Source organism: Leishmania infantum, chromosome 15, assembly GCF_000002875.2.
Source record: "Leishmania infantum JPCM5 genome chromosome 15".
Lineage (NCBI taxonomy): Eukaryota > Euglenozoa > Kinetoplastea > Trypanosomatida > Trypanosomatidae > Leishmania > Leishmania infantum.
Genome location: NC_009399.2, coordinates 332,349 through 348,719, shown reverse-complemented (window position 1 = coordinate 348,719; position 16,371 = coordinate 332,349). Strand labels below are relative to the sequence as shown.

General features: G+C 63.3%; 3 protein-coding genes across 3 annotated transcripts; all 3 read left to right on the top strand.

The window, feature by feature from the left end:
* Positions 1–660: 660 nt before the first annotated feature.
* On the top strand, positions 661–7,008 carry LINJ_15_0830 (hypothetical protein, unknown function; the record flags this gene model as incomplete). The annotated part of the gene is made up of 1 exon (XM_001464379.1): positions 661–7,008. The coding sequence occupies one exon, from the start codon at positions 661–663 to the stop codon at positions 7,006–7,008; it is 6,348 nt and encodes a 2,115-aa protein (XP_001464416.1).
* A 739-nt stretch (positions 7,009–7,747) lies between these two features.
* On the top strand, positions 7,748–9,715 carry LINJ_15_0820 (conserved hypothetical protein; the record flags this gene model as incomplete). Its single annotated transcript, XM_001464378.1, has 1 exon — positions 7,748–9,715. The coding sequence occupies one exon, from the start codon at positions 7,748–7,750 to the stop codon at positions 9,713–9,715; it is 1,968 nt and encodes a 655-aa protein (XP_001464415.1).
* A 3,030-nt stretch (positions 9,716–12,745) lies between these two features.
* On the top strand, positions 12,746–14,728 carry LINJ_15_0810 (putative protein kinase; the record flags this gene model as incomplete). The annotated part of the gene is made up of 1 exon (XM_001464377.1): positions 12,746–14,728. One exon carries the CDS (start codon positions 12,746–12,748, stop codon positions 14,726–14,728), a length of 1,983 nt encoding a protein of 660 aa, XP_001464414.1.
* Between the last annotated feature and the right edge of the window lie 1,643 nt (positions 14,729–16,371).

Sequence of the window (16,371 nt, the reverse complement as noted above, 5' to 3'; positions counted from 1 at the left end):
GTGTAGTGCCGCCGCTTCGTGGCTCTGCCGTTGCCCATAACTGTCTCGTATTCATGTCTCACTCGCTGCCTATTGCTCTCCTCGCCATCGGTCGCCGCTTCTCTTCCACCTCTTTCTTGTTGCTCTTGACGGTGTGTGTGTGCACGCGTGCTCATGTGTGGATGTCGTGTGCACGGCGAGGAGTGCTACTGCATCACGCAAGTCAGTCAGAGAGCAAGCACAGGAGAGCCTGGCGCCCACGCACATTTACACATACGCGCCGTCGCCTGTGCGCCCTTCAATCGTGCTGTCACCTCTGCCACGCGCACCACATGAGCAGCATTGCCGCTTCTCTTCCTCTCTCTCTGTCCCTCGCACATTTCTCGGTGTGGCGGCCTCCACTGGCAGTGCCGCCGCTGCCTCGCCCTCTTCACGCACGCGCACGCGACCCCCCCCCTCCCGCCCCGTCCACCCGCCTCTGGGCTCATTTTCTCACGAGTTGGTGGTTTATCGCATTATGTCCGCCTTCTCCCGCTTCGCCGCTGCCCTTGCACCTCCTTCTCTCGCCTGGGCCTCAGCTCATCGATAGACGCGTCACCTCTCTCTCCCCCTTTCCTCCCTCTGCACGCCGCACACAGCGTGCACACACACACACGCACATCTGAGCATCCGCGTGTAGCCATGGTCGTCCTCTCCGTGTCTCCCTCAGCGTCGGCGCCGGCGCTCCCCTCACAAATTCCAACCCGTGCCACCGCTGCCCCCAATGCCTTCATCACCAGCGTCGGCCTGCACCCAATCGAGCCCATTCAAGTGGTCGGCCTCAGCTCCGGCGAGGTCTGCTTCTACACCGCCAAAACAGATGCCCTCTCGTGGTTCGTGGAAATGGATGCGGCGCGGCAGGCCCAGCTCCGGCTGGATACCGCCACTGATGCCGCAATGCGGAGCAACAGCGGCAGCAGGGCGAATGGCGGCGGTGCTGGGACCCCACCGGTGACGCTCGCCCCGCCTGAGTATCCCGTCAAGGTGATGTCTTTCAACACCGCGAGTGCCGGCTGCTCCATCGTACACTGCGGCTTCCTGCGCGGGCGTGAGGAGGATCTCCTGCGCGAGGTGGTGCAACGACTGCAGCCGTATTCGTCACCGTCGACTGCGCGTCATCTTCTCTACGTCATCACGAGCGCCAACGACGTCTATGTGGTGGATGTCAAAACAGAAGTTGTTTTCCTGCACTGGGCTGGTGGCGGCTCCACCAGCGGCAGCAGCAGCTCGCCTTCCAAGGCCCCCGCCTCACCTCTGAGCCCGCAGTTCATCGTCACGCAGGCGGAGACGTACGGGGCGCTGATGTACCTGACAGTGGCACGTCGCAGTGCCGTGAAGGCCGCCACCGAGCAGGCGGCGAGCCGCGGTCGCCACCTCTTCAGTGGTGGTGGTGGACCGGAGAGGAGCATGTACCAACGTTGCAACGAGCCGGCTGTCTACGTGCTCCATCTCGGTTGCACAAAGCCGCTGGCAGCATCTACTACCAAGGCACTCATCGCCGGCGGTGGCGCATACGTGATCCAGGCGGTCTCAAAAGGCAAGCCGCATCCGACGAGCAAGCATCGCGGCAGCAACACCGCATCGGCGACTGCTTCTGCAGGGGCGCTGAGCATCCGCGCCCATCCGTTGGCGCCTCTGCTGCTACTGCTGCTGAACCAGTCGGAAGTGCAGGTGTATGCCGTCGACGGCGACGGTGGGGAGGCGACCCCGAAGAAGGCGCAGCTGATCTTCCTCTCCGCTGCCAGCGTACCCCGCGACCGCTTTCGCAGCTGCAGTAGCAGCTCCTCGGCGCAGGCAGCAGCGTCCCGGCAGCAGCAGCCAGTGATCGATGCCCAATTCGTTCCCTCCGCCGCTGTCCTGGTGCCGTGCCACGGCGCAGGTCACTCGTCCTCCTCATGCAAGTGGATATGCCATAATGTGCAGATTCTCCTCGTGACCCCGACGCGACTGCAACTCCTGTGTACGCGGGCCGTCGCCGCAACGGCAGGCGTGAGCAGCGCGGACCGTGGTGACGTCATAGCCGCGGATCGTGCCTTCTACACGGCGCCGTCCATGTCCGCAGCGACGTCCTCGTCCGCATTACCAGTGCCGCACGTCACATTCCTACGTGCGTGGACATGGCTGGGGTCTCCTGACACCCTCTTCGCTCTACAGAGCGACCGGGTGCTCGTGGAGCTGTCGTGCAACGACCTTATCTCGGCCAGCATGGATGTGCCATCAGTGCGCAGTCGCCGCCTCCTGCCGCCACGCACGGTGACGCGTCTGACCGGCTGCGGTGCTGGAGTGGATGTGGGCAGCGCAGCAGGCGCGGAGAACTGTTGGCTCACCCCATCGTCACCGGCTAAGGACCGCTCAGGTGGCTCTGCCACAGCCGCTGATGGTGGTGGTGCTGCGGGGTTGTCATGCGTGCAGTGGCCTGACGTGCTGCCGCTGTGGGGACGCAGTGCCATACTAAGCGGCGTCTTTGCCCCTCCCTTGCCGCCCAACCACGGTGAGGACCCGCACACCCTAATCTTCTCCCGTCTCACAGGGCTTGCTCGGCCTCTGCCCATTGGAGGCAGCGCTGCTGCGGGCGGAAAAGATGCGGACGCTGAGGACGACACCAGCGCAGGCAGTGACGTCCTCCATCTCTCACTGTTGGCAGACACCGAAACCATCAGCAGTCGCTGCATCTGCGTGCGTCTGTGCCTAACCCCGCAGCCCTCCCTCACGTCTACATCCACCGCTGCCCGGCCGGGTCTGCCGCTCCATCATGAGCAGGAGAGCGTGAACGTGAACGTTGCTCGACTGCTGTGCGACTCCGCCATGCCGGCGCTGTGTCGGCTCGAGCACGGCTTCTACTTTGTCGGCAGCCGGGCCGAGAGCGCCTACGCAGACTACCCCTTCCTCATCGCCGGCCTTCTCTACATCGATGGCGTCGTCGAGGATGCGGCGGGTAGCGAATGCGCCGGTCGCGCGGCGCGCCTACGTGCTGCTATGATATGCCTGCCCGCAGACAAGCATGCGCTGCGTTCTCTGTACGAGCTAGCGCGCCGAAGCCCAGATGGTGACGGGCTGGGCAGCCTTGCTGGCGCCGCTGTCGCGCCCACCAGCGAGCTCAAGCACGCCCTCCTGCAAGCGGTGCGGCACACGCAGGTCCAGCCACTGCCCATACCTCAGTTCGATTTCGAGGTTTTCCAGTCGTCGTCTGCAACGCCCTCGAAGCAGCTACTGAGCTGCTCCTTCCAGCTAAGCAACGACGGCGTGGTCCCTTGTGTGTGGGGCCTGTGGGCACCGCTTCCGGAGGCGGCTTCAACGTCGACCGCGAAGTCCGCAGCGACAGCACCACCGCCACAGCAGCAGCCGGTGCAGCTCACCATGCAGGCGTACTACATCGCCGCGGACACACAGGAGCTGCGCTGGCGGCCGCCAGAGCTGGTGCATATGGACGACCTGTTACTCGCAAACCCATCCCAAGTCTTTGCCCTCAGCAGTGTCTTGGCGAACGCAGTAACTGGTGTGGCGTCGGCGTCCGCAGCAGTAGCATTAGCGCCGTACAAGTCTGTCGAAGACGTCCTCCTCGACGTCGACCCCGTCGTGGTGGCGCGGCTGTTCCTGTACTACGCTGACCGCAAGGTGTTGGTGCTCGCCACGGTGGAGACAGTGAGCAGCAGCAGCAGCGGCGGCGGCAACACCGAGGCGGGTGGCGTGATGGACGACACGTACAACTTTGCCAGCCGCCCCAGCAGCGAACGAGTCATGAAAAGGACGCTCCTCACTGGCGGGCACGGCGGCGCTGTCGGAGAGGATCGCCAGTACCTCTGCCTGGTCCCGCACGCCGCAGCGGAGATGAACGGATGGAAGGCAGACAGCACCGCTGAGTCCCTGGGCTGCTCGTTGCTGACGTCCGTGCAGCTGAGCGCGGTGACGGTGAGCGACCATGATGATCCAGCCCTGCAGGTCGCAGTCGTGTCACGCCGCTTCGGCGTGGCGTTGGCGACGTTCCCGCTGCCAGGACGCCGCGGGGTCGCACGCGTATCAGCGTCGCTGCTGCCGGTGAAAGTGCGGCTGTGCCGCCGCTGGGATGAGCTGCTGCGCGTGACGGCCGCGGTAAACATCCAGGCGGAGCAGAGCGAAGGCAGTCGGTGCGACGCCACCTCCAGCGGGGGAATGGTGCCCAGCTCTGCGCCGGCATCCCCTCTGCGTGGGCGTGGTAGCACGGCGTGCAGCTTACCACTACTGCGCCGGTATAGGGCTTGGGTGGACACGTTGGCGCATCCGGCGTCGACCTACGCCTCGGTGCCGCTAGCACTGTGGGTGTGGTCGCCGGCGTGGCCAGGGGAAGACGCGGTGAACTACGAGAACGCTACTTCAGCAGCGGCAGCACCAAGCCCAGTGCTCCTTCTCCAGCGTGGGTGTGCGCTCTACGTGCTGCACGTCAGTGGTGCTGCCGTGCAGATGTGCGCCTCCCTGCTGCACTGCGCGCCTTTGCAAGTGGTTCCACGAGCATCGCCGATATCGGTGGGCGGCACGGGAGAACTCCACCTCCAGCACGGCAACTATCTCTGCCTCGTTGCGCGCAACCAACTGCTGCGGCAGCTGCAGCTGCAGTACGCCCGGTACAGCAACCCGTCCACGCTCCAGCAGGCGGCGGCTACAACATGCGAGGCTAAGTGGTTCAAGAAGCTTATGCGGCAGGCAGAGTCTAGCACCGCCGCACGACTGCGACTGAAGGAGCGGCCACAGATGATGGAGTGGCTGCGGAGCGTCTACGCCCCAGCCGCGAGCGAGCTCGCCTACGACTCCCCCTCCTCTTCTTCCGGCTCTGCAAAGTCGATGCAGCTGACCGGCGCCGGTGCCACGCACGTTGCCGACGTGCTCGACGTTGATGTGACTCACTTGCTCCGCCTGGCGACACTCGCCGTAGAGGCGCTGGCGGCAAGTCAAGGCATTCAGCAGTTCGTCTTCGATGGAACGCTGGGCGCCTCGCTGCGGCACAGCTTGCAGCACATCACGGCCGTCTTGGCGCGTGGCAGCAGCGGAGGCGACAAGGGGCACGCCAACGGTGTAGCCGAGTCCAGGTCTCTGCCGGGCAGCTGGGCTGTGGCGGAGGCACTGGCTCGACTGCCGCTGGCCTGTGCGACCCGGGCGCTGTCCCAGGAAGCCGCGCACGCAGCCACAAACGCCGCGGCGCCGTCTACCGCAGCGCTCAAAGAAGTACCCGACTCGTCATGGCGGTGTCGCGCGGCGGCGGTACGGCGGTGGTGGTGGCTCGTGATGCGCTCCAGCTCCCTCGTGCTAGCCGTGAATGAGGCGCAGGCGGACGAGGCGCAGCGAGAGTTGAGTCGCACCCTCGACGTCATTCCTCTCAACTCTGTGCTCCTGCGGCCGATGGCGGTGGCTGCGAACGCCCCACCGCCCCCAAATTTGCATGGAGATGACCATGGCGAGGCAGAGGCAGGGACGGTGGTGGACGCTGTGGCACAGGCACTCCTACTGTGCCCACCACAGTTTATGCCGCACAGCGTGACGCAGCTTCTGCGTCAACGCGACGGCGGCAACGTCTCTGCACCACCGCAGCAGCAGCAACAACGACGTCTCCGTGCTGCCCTAGTAGCGGCGCTGGAAACTCTCGGCGCCAACGGCGGCGAGGCCGGTGCTGACGGGACGGCGTCCCTCACCGCGCTCTTCTCGACTGTGTGCATCGATAGCGCGCACTGGACGCACGCAGTGTACTACACGAACCTGCTCGGTCATCTGCGTCATCTCGCGTTGCAGGAGTCAGCGACGGAGGCGCCTGTTCGCGAATTCGCGTCGCAGTGCATCAAGAGCGCCGACGCCGCCATGGAGGGCTCTGCGGCGGCGGTGCTCGAAGTCGCCACACAAACCGTCGCGGCTCTGCTTGGTGCCGTGGTCGATGTTCCGGCGGCGTCGCGCTCGCGTATGGCGACGGCTGTGGCGCAGAGCATGAGCAAACGGCAGCAAGCGCTGCAGCGTTGCCTGGGGCCGTCTCGGAAAGCCGCCGGTCGTGGCGCTGGAGCAACGGGCGGGTCGCCGATGGAAGAGGACGTGTACTTCCTCGAGCACAGCCCAGTCGATCAGCTGCGGCACCACCTCTACAAGGCCCAGTGGCGAGACGTGTACGGCAACTTTGCCTACCCGACTCGCTACTTCTTCCGCTCTGCCGTGAGAGACAGCGCAGCGAAGCCTGCAAAACCCGCCGCCGTGGAAGCAGCACCGCCGCACTACAGGGCAACTGATCTGCCGTATCAGCTCCTTTACAACTCGCGTATCGCGGAAGCAGTGCAGCAGACAAGCGCGCCACGGGCAGACCAAAACGCGCCTGGCGCCACGACCAGTGTCAGCGTGTTCAGTGGCCGGCAAGGACGCGTGAAGAAGGTACTCCTGACAGAGCAACCTGTTGCCAGTAGCGGAGCCGCGGCGCCTCCTCCGGCCGTGGAACTGGTGCCCGCGCTGTTCACGCCCATGTCTCCGCTGCAACACGACACGCAGCTGCACGACAGCAGTGCACAGCAGCAGCAGTCCACCACGCTGTCCCTCTGCGCCGCAGTCGCCAAGGAAGAGGCTGCCCTGCACAAGACTTACTTTGACGCCTTTGCGGCAGCGGACGAGGGAGACGCCCAGGCAGAGGCTCAGCGGCAGCAGCAGCACCCGTTGTCCTCGAACAGCGCTGGCTATGACCTGCGCAACGACCCACTTCTGCAGCAGTTCCAAGCGCGGCTCAACGCCGGGGAAGCAGAGGAGGCTGTGAGCGCCTCCACCACGCTGCGGCACAAGCAGCAAGAAGAGGAGCGCCAGCGCGTACCAGGACCCTTGGCCTTCGCCCCGTCCGCGACGAGACGCGTAGCACACGGTCAAGGAGACGCCGTTGGCGATGGTATCACCACCGGCGGCACCGGCGCGACAGGGGCGGCGACCGCCTCCCCAGACCTTTATGGTGCGCTGCCAACGCAGCAGGAGTTCTTTGCGCGGTTCGCGTCAGATGGCTGACGGGTCATCTCACTCTCTTGTCTCCTCAGCCCTCATGCAGAGCCGTCGCCTGTGTGGGTGGGTATGCGTTACTGATCCGTCTCCCCTTTCGATGCGTCGCCTACTTCTTTCTTTGGTAGTGGGGCGGGGGCCTCTCGCTGCGCCTCACGTCATTCGTGTGGGAACGTGCCTTGGCGCACTGTTACCGCCTTTTGTGCGCGGACACGAGATGAACAGGTACACGCACAGTGTGCGAGAAAGAGAGAGTGAGAGGTGGGAAAAAGGGGAGCGGCCACGGTGGATGTGGAGGCGCCGCCCGCCCACCCTCAGCGGCCCCTTCCCGGGTGTGTTTGTGTACGTGCGCGGGCCTCTTCCTCACTCGCTCCTCGTCCGCACTGCTATGGCGTAGAGAGGGAAAATAGGCGACACACACATACACACGCACTCAGCCAAGGACGCACGCACGTGCAGTGGCTGACATCAAGCTCTTCTGTTTTCCACCGTCGTTTCTTCCACGCCTACCCTTCGGACCTGCTCTCTCCCTTCATGTATGCGTGCGTGCACGCGGTGCTGCGCTCACCACACACACACACACACACACGCACACACGCCTCCCTGTGGTCGCACGCGAACCATCATCCATCGGCATCTCACTCTACGCGCATACATACATCTACAGGTGTGTCACTGGTTCTGCTGTTCTTGAGCAGGTATCCCACCCACCCTCCTCTTCTCTCTGTAATTTCTTTCTCGTAGCACCATGTCTGTGATCGGCGTCTTTACAAAGGGGCGGGCGACGGGGCACCCTTCGGTGATGTCGGTGCTGCGCTACGTCCCGCGTGCGCGTGTGCCGTGGCAGCCGAGCCGCTTCGGTCGCGAGAACCTTGCCGCCGACGACATGGCGCAGCTCTGGGGCACGGGTCGCTACCGCACCGGGCCTGGTAACTATAACAGCGGCTACAGCACCAAGAAAACACATACGCTGGAAGACAGCACTGTCAGCATTATCCCAAAGCACGAGCTGGAGAAGTTCATGCCAGATATCTCGCTCGGGTCGAAGGCGCTCGTGACGCCAGTCTCGTTGATGAGTGCCCGTAACGGCCACCGCGTCACCCACGACCTCATCCACTCCTACGACCCGTACATTGGGCGGCTGCAGAAGCCCGCGGTGGTGGATCACGACAACATCACCGTGGAGGACCCGAACCGTGTCGGTCTCAATGCAGCCACGCTGGACTGCCGCTCTCGCATCTACCGCTGGCTGCGTCGCGGCCCATTCTTCCAGGAAGACAACTACTTCCGTCGCTCGACAAAACTGCAGCGCAACGGCCCAGTGCCGGTCTCCGTGCACGAGGTGCCGCTCATGCAGCGCATTATTCGCCTCGCTCGTCGAGGTCAGCTGAAGGCGGCGTGCGAGGAGTACCGGCGCGTGACGTCGGTGCCGCCGGTGGATGTGTACCGCGCGCTGACGGCCGCCTGCGTCCCTGGCGCGAAGCTGGCGGACGCGATCGCCATCTTTGAAGACGGCAACTCGCGGCTCTTCTACGTCGCGCGAGACGGGGAGGTGCTGCACAACATGCTGCGCTGCGCCATCCGCGCCAAGCACCGCGTGCGGGTGATGTGGGTGTACAACGTTATGGTGGGTCGCCACTACGAGAACGTAGTTGTAAGGGCAGAGGTGGACGTGATCTGGCGCTACCGCATCGCGAGTCTGGCGCTGGAGTACCTGCTGGACAGCAACGCCGGCGAAGAGGCGCGCACTGTGTACGACTACCTCGTGGAGAACAAGCTGGTCGACTGTGACCTGCACGTGCGCCTCGGCCACGTCATGCAGCAGGCCCTCAAGGAGGGGAAGACCGTGCACGTGCAGCAGGACGCGCTCGACGGTATGGCGCTATCGCAGAACGTGGTGGTTGTGGCGCCGCAGGTGGCCGTCGCGGTGTACGCACGGTACCTCGAGACCATGCAGGAGGGTGCTGCCTGGACGGACGCGCGCGGCCTGCCGCTGACGGACCCGGCCAAGACAGGCGCGGACACCAATGGCGCTGCGGCTGTCGCATGGCTGAAGGTGGCATTCCCAGACATCGACCCCGCCGCGGTGCTGCGCCTCGCTCGCTTCCGGCGCAACTCGAAGGACCTCATGGCAAAAGACAGGCCTGCCTACGTGCAGCGTGCGGCACAGTGGGTGGAGTTGCTGAGCTCGGCGCATCAAACGCGCGAGGAGGCCCCACTCACGTACCTACGCAAGTCACGTCCGTCCATGGCCAACCCCAACGTGCGAGTGGCGTGGCTGCCGGAGCGGCAGCGCGCGCACGCACTGCTCGCCAGCGATGAGGGCTTCAAGTTTGCCTATGGCGGGCCGCATACCCGCTTCGTGGAAGAAACGTTTGCGTACGCCGAAAACACGCTCCAGAGTCGCTACCTTGCGCAGCAGCCCGTTCACACAGAGGTGACACCGAGCGTGGCCCTGGGGGCGGCTGCGGCGGCGTCTGGCATTAGCGGCGGCAGCGCACTGCCCCGGCTGCCGGGGTCGTCGGCAGCACCCCAAATCCTGCACGCCTCTGTCCTCCTGGATGGGTCGCTAAATGGCAGTAGCGGTAGCGGTACCTCGGCGCTGCGCCCGGAGCGCAGCGAGTCCGCCAAGGCAGCGGCGAGCCCAACGGCGGGCATCAGCGGTCGGCCGTCGTCAGCGAGTGGCAGTGCTGGCTTGGACGACACACACTTCTAGGCTGGAGCAGGATACCGCTCGTGTGTGTGTGTGTGTGCGTGCGTGCGTGTGCTTAACGTACTCCTTTTGTATTCGTTTTGGTACGCCGATGGCGTGCAGCGTTGGCGTCAGCGGCTGTGCGTGGGGTGCGTCTGTGTTTCACGTGTGCATCACAGGTCTCAACATGCCATCATCCTCTGTTCCAATGCATGAGGGAGAGACGAGGAGGAGAGCAAGGAGGTATCATCCGTGCAGCAACGCCCACGTACAGGACTCCCCCACGCGTGCGCGCACACACTTACGTAGAGGCGCGCGCCGCTCTGGCGTGTACCGCTCGAGCTGCCTCGCTCTCTCCTCAGCACGCGCATGCGCAGAGGTGAGAGAGGGTCCTCGAAGGGAAGAGCCATGCGGAGAAAGTGATGAGCAGACAGCCTCTCACCCGTGAACGCGCACGCTTGCATCCGTGCCCGCTCTAGCCCACGCGAACGTCCTTCTCACGTGTACTCCCCAGTGTTCTCTGTACACGCGCGTCGCTGTCGGATTGTCATGTGCCTCCCAACACAACCACCTCTCACCACAACCACCCGTCTTCTTTCCGTCAGCTGAAGTACAGGTGGTACATGCAACGCACAAGACATACCCACACATAGAGGCACCGTATTGAAGCGAGATCCCTTGTAGCTCAGAGGAGGCACTCGATTCGCAGCGTCCCCGCCGGAGCTCACCCCCAACCACCCACCCCGATCCCATCCTCCGCAGCTCACAGCATTTAAGCACAAGACCACAAGCCGAAAGCGGCCAATCATGTTGAGCCGGCACGGCACACGGCTAGACCTCGGCACTGCCGAAGACATTGCCGAGCTCAACGCCGCCGAGTCACTTCTACGGGCCGCCTACAAGTCTTCCACTGTTGTGGGCAGCAGCAGCGGTGGGAGCCCCGGGAGCGGCGGTGGTGGCCACTACGCGCGTGCAGCACCCGCTGCGCTCGGTCACCTTCAGGCCAGTGGAAACGACACTTACGGTGGTGCCCCGTCGGTCGGATCAGGAGGCGCAGGCGGAGGTGCCTTCCATGCCTCCCTGGCCACGGCCGCCACCGTGACCACTGACTTTGCCGGCCCGGTGGTTGGCGGAATCGCCAGGAGTAGCGTCGGCATGCCTTACGGCGCAGCGGCAGCAAGCGGTGCCGCTGCACCACCGCATGTCAACCTTGGCTACACCGCCAGACAGCGCAGCAGCGCTCCCACCCATGGTGGGAGCGCACCAACCCCATCCTCTGTCAGTGGCTACCCGCAGCGAGTGCTTTATGCTGACGTGCATACCGGAACTGAAGAGGGGGGTCATTCCGGCAGCACCATGGGGATGAGCAGCTCTGGCTCTGCGATGCGGACACCAGGAGGTGGTGGTAGCGCGACCGGAGTGGCGCCGTCGTCGAGCAGCGGCATGCGTGCAACGGCGCCGGCGTTCTACCGTCCCCAGGTGAGCATTGAGAGCGACATGTACCGCGCAGGCACGGCCGCTGCGAGTGGGACGGAGGAAGGTGGGGGCCGTGAGGAAATCGAAAAGGTGCCGGAGCCGGAAACCGACGTGGAGCGCGGTCGATCCTCGATGCGCGGCTTTTTCGCCCCTCCTGCGACGGCGACCACCCCCACCCCCACTGCTGACGCCGCCGCCGCTGTCGGCTCCCGTCTTACTCGTCCGCCGCAGTCTCAGCGAGCGCATGGGTCGCCTTACATATACCATGCCCCGCACGACTCAGCAGCGTCAGCCCACGCAGGAGCCATGCGCGTAGGCCGAGTCAGGGGGGAAGGAGGGCGCGGGGGCGACGAGGAGGACAGCGAAGAGGCTTCAGCGCGGCCAAGCAGAGTGTCGGGCCGCTATCACTTCCCACGGACTGATGCGCCTTGAGTATTCATCACCTCCTCTCGTCTCCCCCGACCCTCCCTCAACAGCCGTCTTGGCCCCGCAAGTATGCGCGTGCATATGCGCGAGGGAGGCATGAGCGAAGGAGGGCGACAGAAGATGCGGTGAGTGGTGTTAGTAGTGGTGCTTGTTGCCCGGCACCCGTGTATTGGGCCGGTCGTACCCCTCCCCAACCCATATCTGCTCCTCCCCCACGTGTAGCCACTAGTCGTTCAGGGGAGGGGCAGTGTACACACGATAGACAGGGAGGAGGGGGAGGAGCAACGCACATACACACACGCGCACACAGCTCATAAACATGCATATATGTGCGCCAATACGGGTGTTCCCATCCGTGAGAGCTCCTGTGTCGGCTCCTCTCACTCGCTCGCCCTGTCGCCGTCGCCCAGCGTACGGGCGATCCATCTCCGCCTCCCTGCCACGGCGTGGGTGGGGATGCGCCGGTGGAAACGCAGAATGAAACAGCAAGCACAGAGAGAGAGAGAGCACAACAAAGGCGCCGGCCATCAACGGCTGGAGAAAGAAGGGGCGTGCTCGACGCCGGTTTGCTGCCCCAGCGTCTCTCCACCCTCTGCGTCTTTTCGTTTTCGCTTCCTCATTCCTGCTCGGCTGGCGTGCTTCGCCTCGAAGCGGTGACAGCCCTTTGTGCGCACCGCTTTTCAACCCACACGCGCCTCTGTTTCGTTCTCTCTCCCCTCCCTCGTGCCTCACCGTCGAAGCTTCACCCCTTGCCCTCCTTCACCCCGCCTGCCGCCCCCTTACTTTCCCCTCAGTTCTTTTCTTGTAGTTGTTCTCTTCTCCGCACCCTTGCCTCTCCACAGAACCTACTACTCCACGCACATACACACATCGCAACAGCCAACGCAGCAGTACCAGCATCACCACCGCGGTCAACATCCAAGGGAGCGACGTTCAAGCTCCCGCCTCCACACACACATACACGTGAGGCACAGACATATCTATATATATATATAGTCGCGCACCCGCACCCATCAGCAATCCAACCCCGTCCTCGCACTTTTCTATCGTCGCACTCTGTCCCCCTCCCCCCCCTCACGCACACGCGCACGCCCTTCTGCGAAGTCCGACAAGGGGACGGGGGAACGCTCAAGAAGAGACGCAGGCGTCACGATGAACTTCCTCGGCGGCTCTCTTCGCAGCGGTGGCGGCCACCGCAGGGACAAAGGATTCTCTGCCAAGAACAAGGTGCAGCAGTACCACGGCGACGGCAGCGAGTCGATTATCCTCGTGGGCCGCCCGTTTCGCGTCCTGCAGAAGATCAGCGACGTGCCGCCGCCCTACATGGTAGGCCGTCAGCGCTCCACGAAATACGGCGAGGGCGGCAGCTCGTACGTGTACCTGGTGGAGAACACGAACCACCTGCCCGAGTTCCCGCGGCATCTGGCCCTGAAGCGATCATTCTTCGGGGTGGACCAGGTCACGGAGGCGCACAAGGAGGTCGATATCGTCTCTCACATAGAGGACAAGAATATTGTGCGCGTGTACCACAGCGAAATCTCGCGCAGTGAGGGACGCCTCGGCGTCAGCATCGCGATGGAATACTGCTCCAACAACCTTTACCGCCGCATCCGCAGCAGCGCCGGCACCGGCCCCGGAACCCGGCTGACCGAGGCCGAGATTTGCCATGTCATGTTCGCTGTGACGAGCGCTGTCGGGTACCTGCACGCGCAGCAGCCGCCCATCACGCACCGCGACATCCGCCCCGAGAACATCCTCATCAACAACAAGCACGCCGGCCCCACCGCGTACAAGCTGACAAACTTCGGCAACGCCACCACGGAGGCGTACCAGTGCGAAACCCGCGAGGAGGCGAACATGGCGATTGCAGATATTCAGATGCACACAAACCCAGCCTTCCGCGCGCCGGAGATGGCGGACCCGTGGAGCAAGAAGCGCATCTGCGAGAAGACAGACATGTGGGCAATGGGCGTGCTGCTCTACTACATGATGTACCTGTGTCTCCCCTTCGACCCAAGCACCACCATTGGCAAGGAGAACTGGGTTGTCACTTTCCCCTCGCAAGCGATGACTTCCTACACAACGTCGCTGCGGGTCATGGCCGAGCACCTGCTGGACCCCGACCCGTGCTCCCGCTGGGATGTCTTCGCGCTAACCAACTACATGCGCTTCGACGAGGACTGCAGCCGTCACCTCGGCACCTTCTGCTTCACCAAGACCGAGTGGCCGGAAGGGTGGGAGGAGCAGGACGTGAAGGTTCTGGGGCGCGCCCCACCGCCGAAGGCACCGCCAGTCTCGTACAACGAGCCCGGGCACGAGCAACTGGACAGCCGCGGCCTCAGCGGCCAAGAACGCGTCTACGGCCACGTCAACAGACATCAACCCCCCGATGACCGCGGAAACGGCAGAGATAACGCTGTCGTCGACAGCGATGCGGTGCAGGAAGCAATGATAGTCCTCGGCGGCGACCCAGCGGACGACGACCCCGCGGTGGCGGAGTGCCGTCATCAGATCATCATGGAGCAGCAGGAAGCGTGGAGGCGCGCCAAGGCGGCGGCCGGTCTCCGAGACTCCCCGCCAATGGAGCCTCAGGAGAGCAGCGCGGCGCCGGCACCCACCAGGGCGAACAACGGGGCCGAGAGGGACGTCTTTGACGACCTCTTTGCCAGTGCGTCGCCGACAGTGTTCCCAACTTCTCAGGCCCCGCCTGTCATGAGTCCCTCAGCTCCGCCCGCGACTCATCAGCCGCCGGAGAAGGACGCATTCAGCGCCAGTGATCTCTTCAGTACTTCGGCGCCGCAGCTACACCCGTCGTACCCAATGATGAGCACCTATGGCCAAGCGCCACAGCAGATGGCGATGGGCGGCTGGGGTAGTGGAGCGCCTGTGATGGGGGGTGGCGGGTACCCAATGCAACAGCCTCAGAACCAGCAGCAGGCCTCGTGGGGATACGGCGTTAGCAACGCGAACAACTACGCTCCTCCTCCTCCTCCTCCGCAGCAGCAGCAGCAGCCATTCACGAACTTTCTGGCCCCTGTGCCGGGCCAGCAGCCGAGCCAGCAGCCGGAAACAAGCCAGCCACCCACGGCCCGGGCGACAGCCAAGAGGGACCCCTTCGCCGATCTCTTCAACTAAGCAGAATGTGTATCTTCGTGAGTGCTGGAGCTTATGCGTTGCAAGCGGGCAGAGGAGGGGGCACGCAAGTGTACGGCGGTACACACTTTGTAACGGCGATGGTCGCTCTCACCACCACCAGCACCACCGCCACCACCAGCAGCAGCAGCAGCAGCTTCCTGCCCGCTTCCTAAGCGTAAGAAGAACACTGATGGCGCAGACACATACACACGCTCATTCTCGTCACCGCCCCTCCCCGTCCCCCCCCCCTACCTCTCTCCACTGCGTCCTCCTCCTCCTCCTCCTGTGAGCCCGTTGTCTGCGGTGTTCATCTTGTCTCTTCATCTTCTTCTGATAGTCATTGGGCGCACCGACGTGGGTCTAATCGTATCTTGTGTGTATGTGTGTGCGCGCACACACATGCTGCTTTCTTCCTACGTCTTTCTTTTATATATTCCGTCTTTCCGTGCTCCTGTACGTGGCGCAAAGGCGCCTGCCTCTCTCTCCCTCCCTCCCTCCCTCCCTCCCCGTGTGTGTGTGTGTGTGTGTGTGTGTGTCTGTGTGGCTGTGTGTGATTGCCCGGACAGCGCTGTGTACGCCGCTGCCTTGATCCTTTACCCTTCCTCTCAATCTCTCTGATATTTGCTTCCGCCTGTTGCGTCGCGAGTGGAGCGTCTTTGTGGTGGCGTTCTGTGAGCGTGTCTGTGCGCGCCTCGGTGGGGGCGCGAGAGAAAAAGTGAGAGGAAGCACCTCTGTAATAGAGGAAGGTGTCCTCCTCTCCACCGACTGGGGACCTGTATCCATTCAGGCGACAGGCAGGCACAGACTCACACACGCGCGTCACAAATCTCCGCTCAAGCATCTCCTTTGTTTTTATTCATCTTGTTGCTGTTTTTTTCTCTCTCTTGTGCCTCTTCGTTGCGACTGGATCGTGTGTGTATCTGCGTGTGTGTGTGTGTGTGTGTCAATCTGCTACAGCGCAGAGACGGCAGATGCGCCCCTCCCCCTCCCTCTCCCTCCTCTGTCACTTCCTGTCCGCCGTGCGTGCGTGGGGTGTGTCTTTTGGTCTTCGTCTTCTTTCCGCGCGCAGCGAGGCCGTTGCGAAACGTATTGGAGCTCATCAGAGAAGAGGAGGGCACACACAAGGACGAAGTTTTGTGGTCGATTTTGGCAATGGCTCATGAACGCATGAGCATCCCTGCGCACGCGGCGCGTCACAGCAACTCCATTGAATGTGCGAAGCTCTCTGTGTGGATGTGTGCGTCAGCACGAGAGAGGGTGCGTAGCCGGGGATGATGGTGAAAAAGGCTTGCATTCCCCTCTGCTGCTTTCCTAAACGCAGATCTCTCCCCGTGTCCCTCCCCCTTATTGCTCTATCACGGGCTGTCGTGGTGTGTCATCTCGCATGCAGAGCATCAGCAGGTGTGTGCGACGGGCACACGGGTCATCAGTCACAAGCACGTGCGTGCGACATCCCAAAACACGCGTGTGTTGTACCGATACGCACGGGCGCTCATTTCTTTGTTGTTTCGAAGACTTTATGCCGTATTGACTGGCCGCGTGAATTACTGCAGCATGTCTCTCTCCTTTTTGCTCTCCACCGGCCTTCTTCATTTCTCTGCCTTTCATCAGCACAACTCGTCATCCTCCATCATCATCACGGG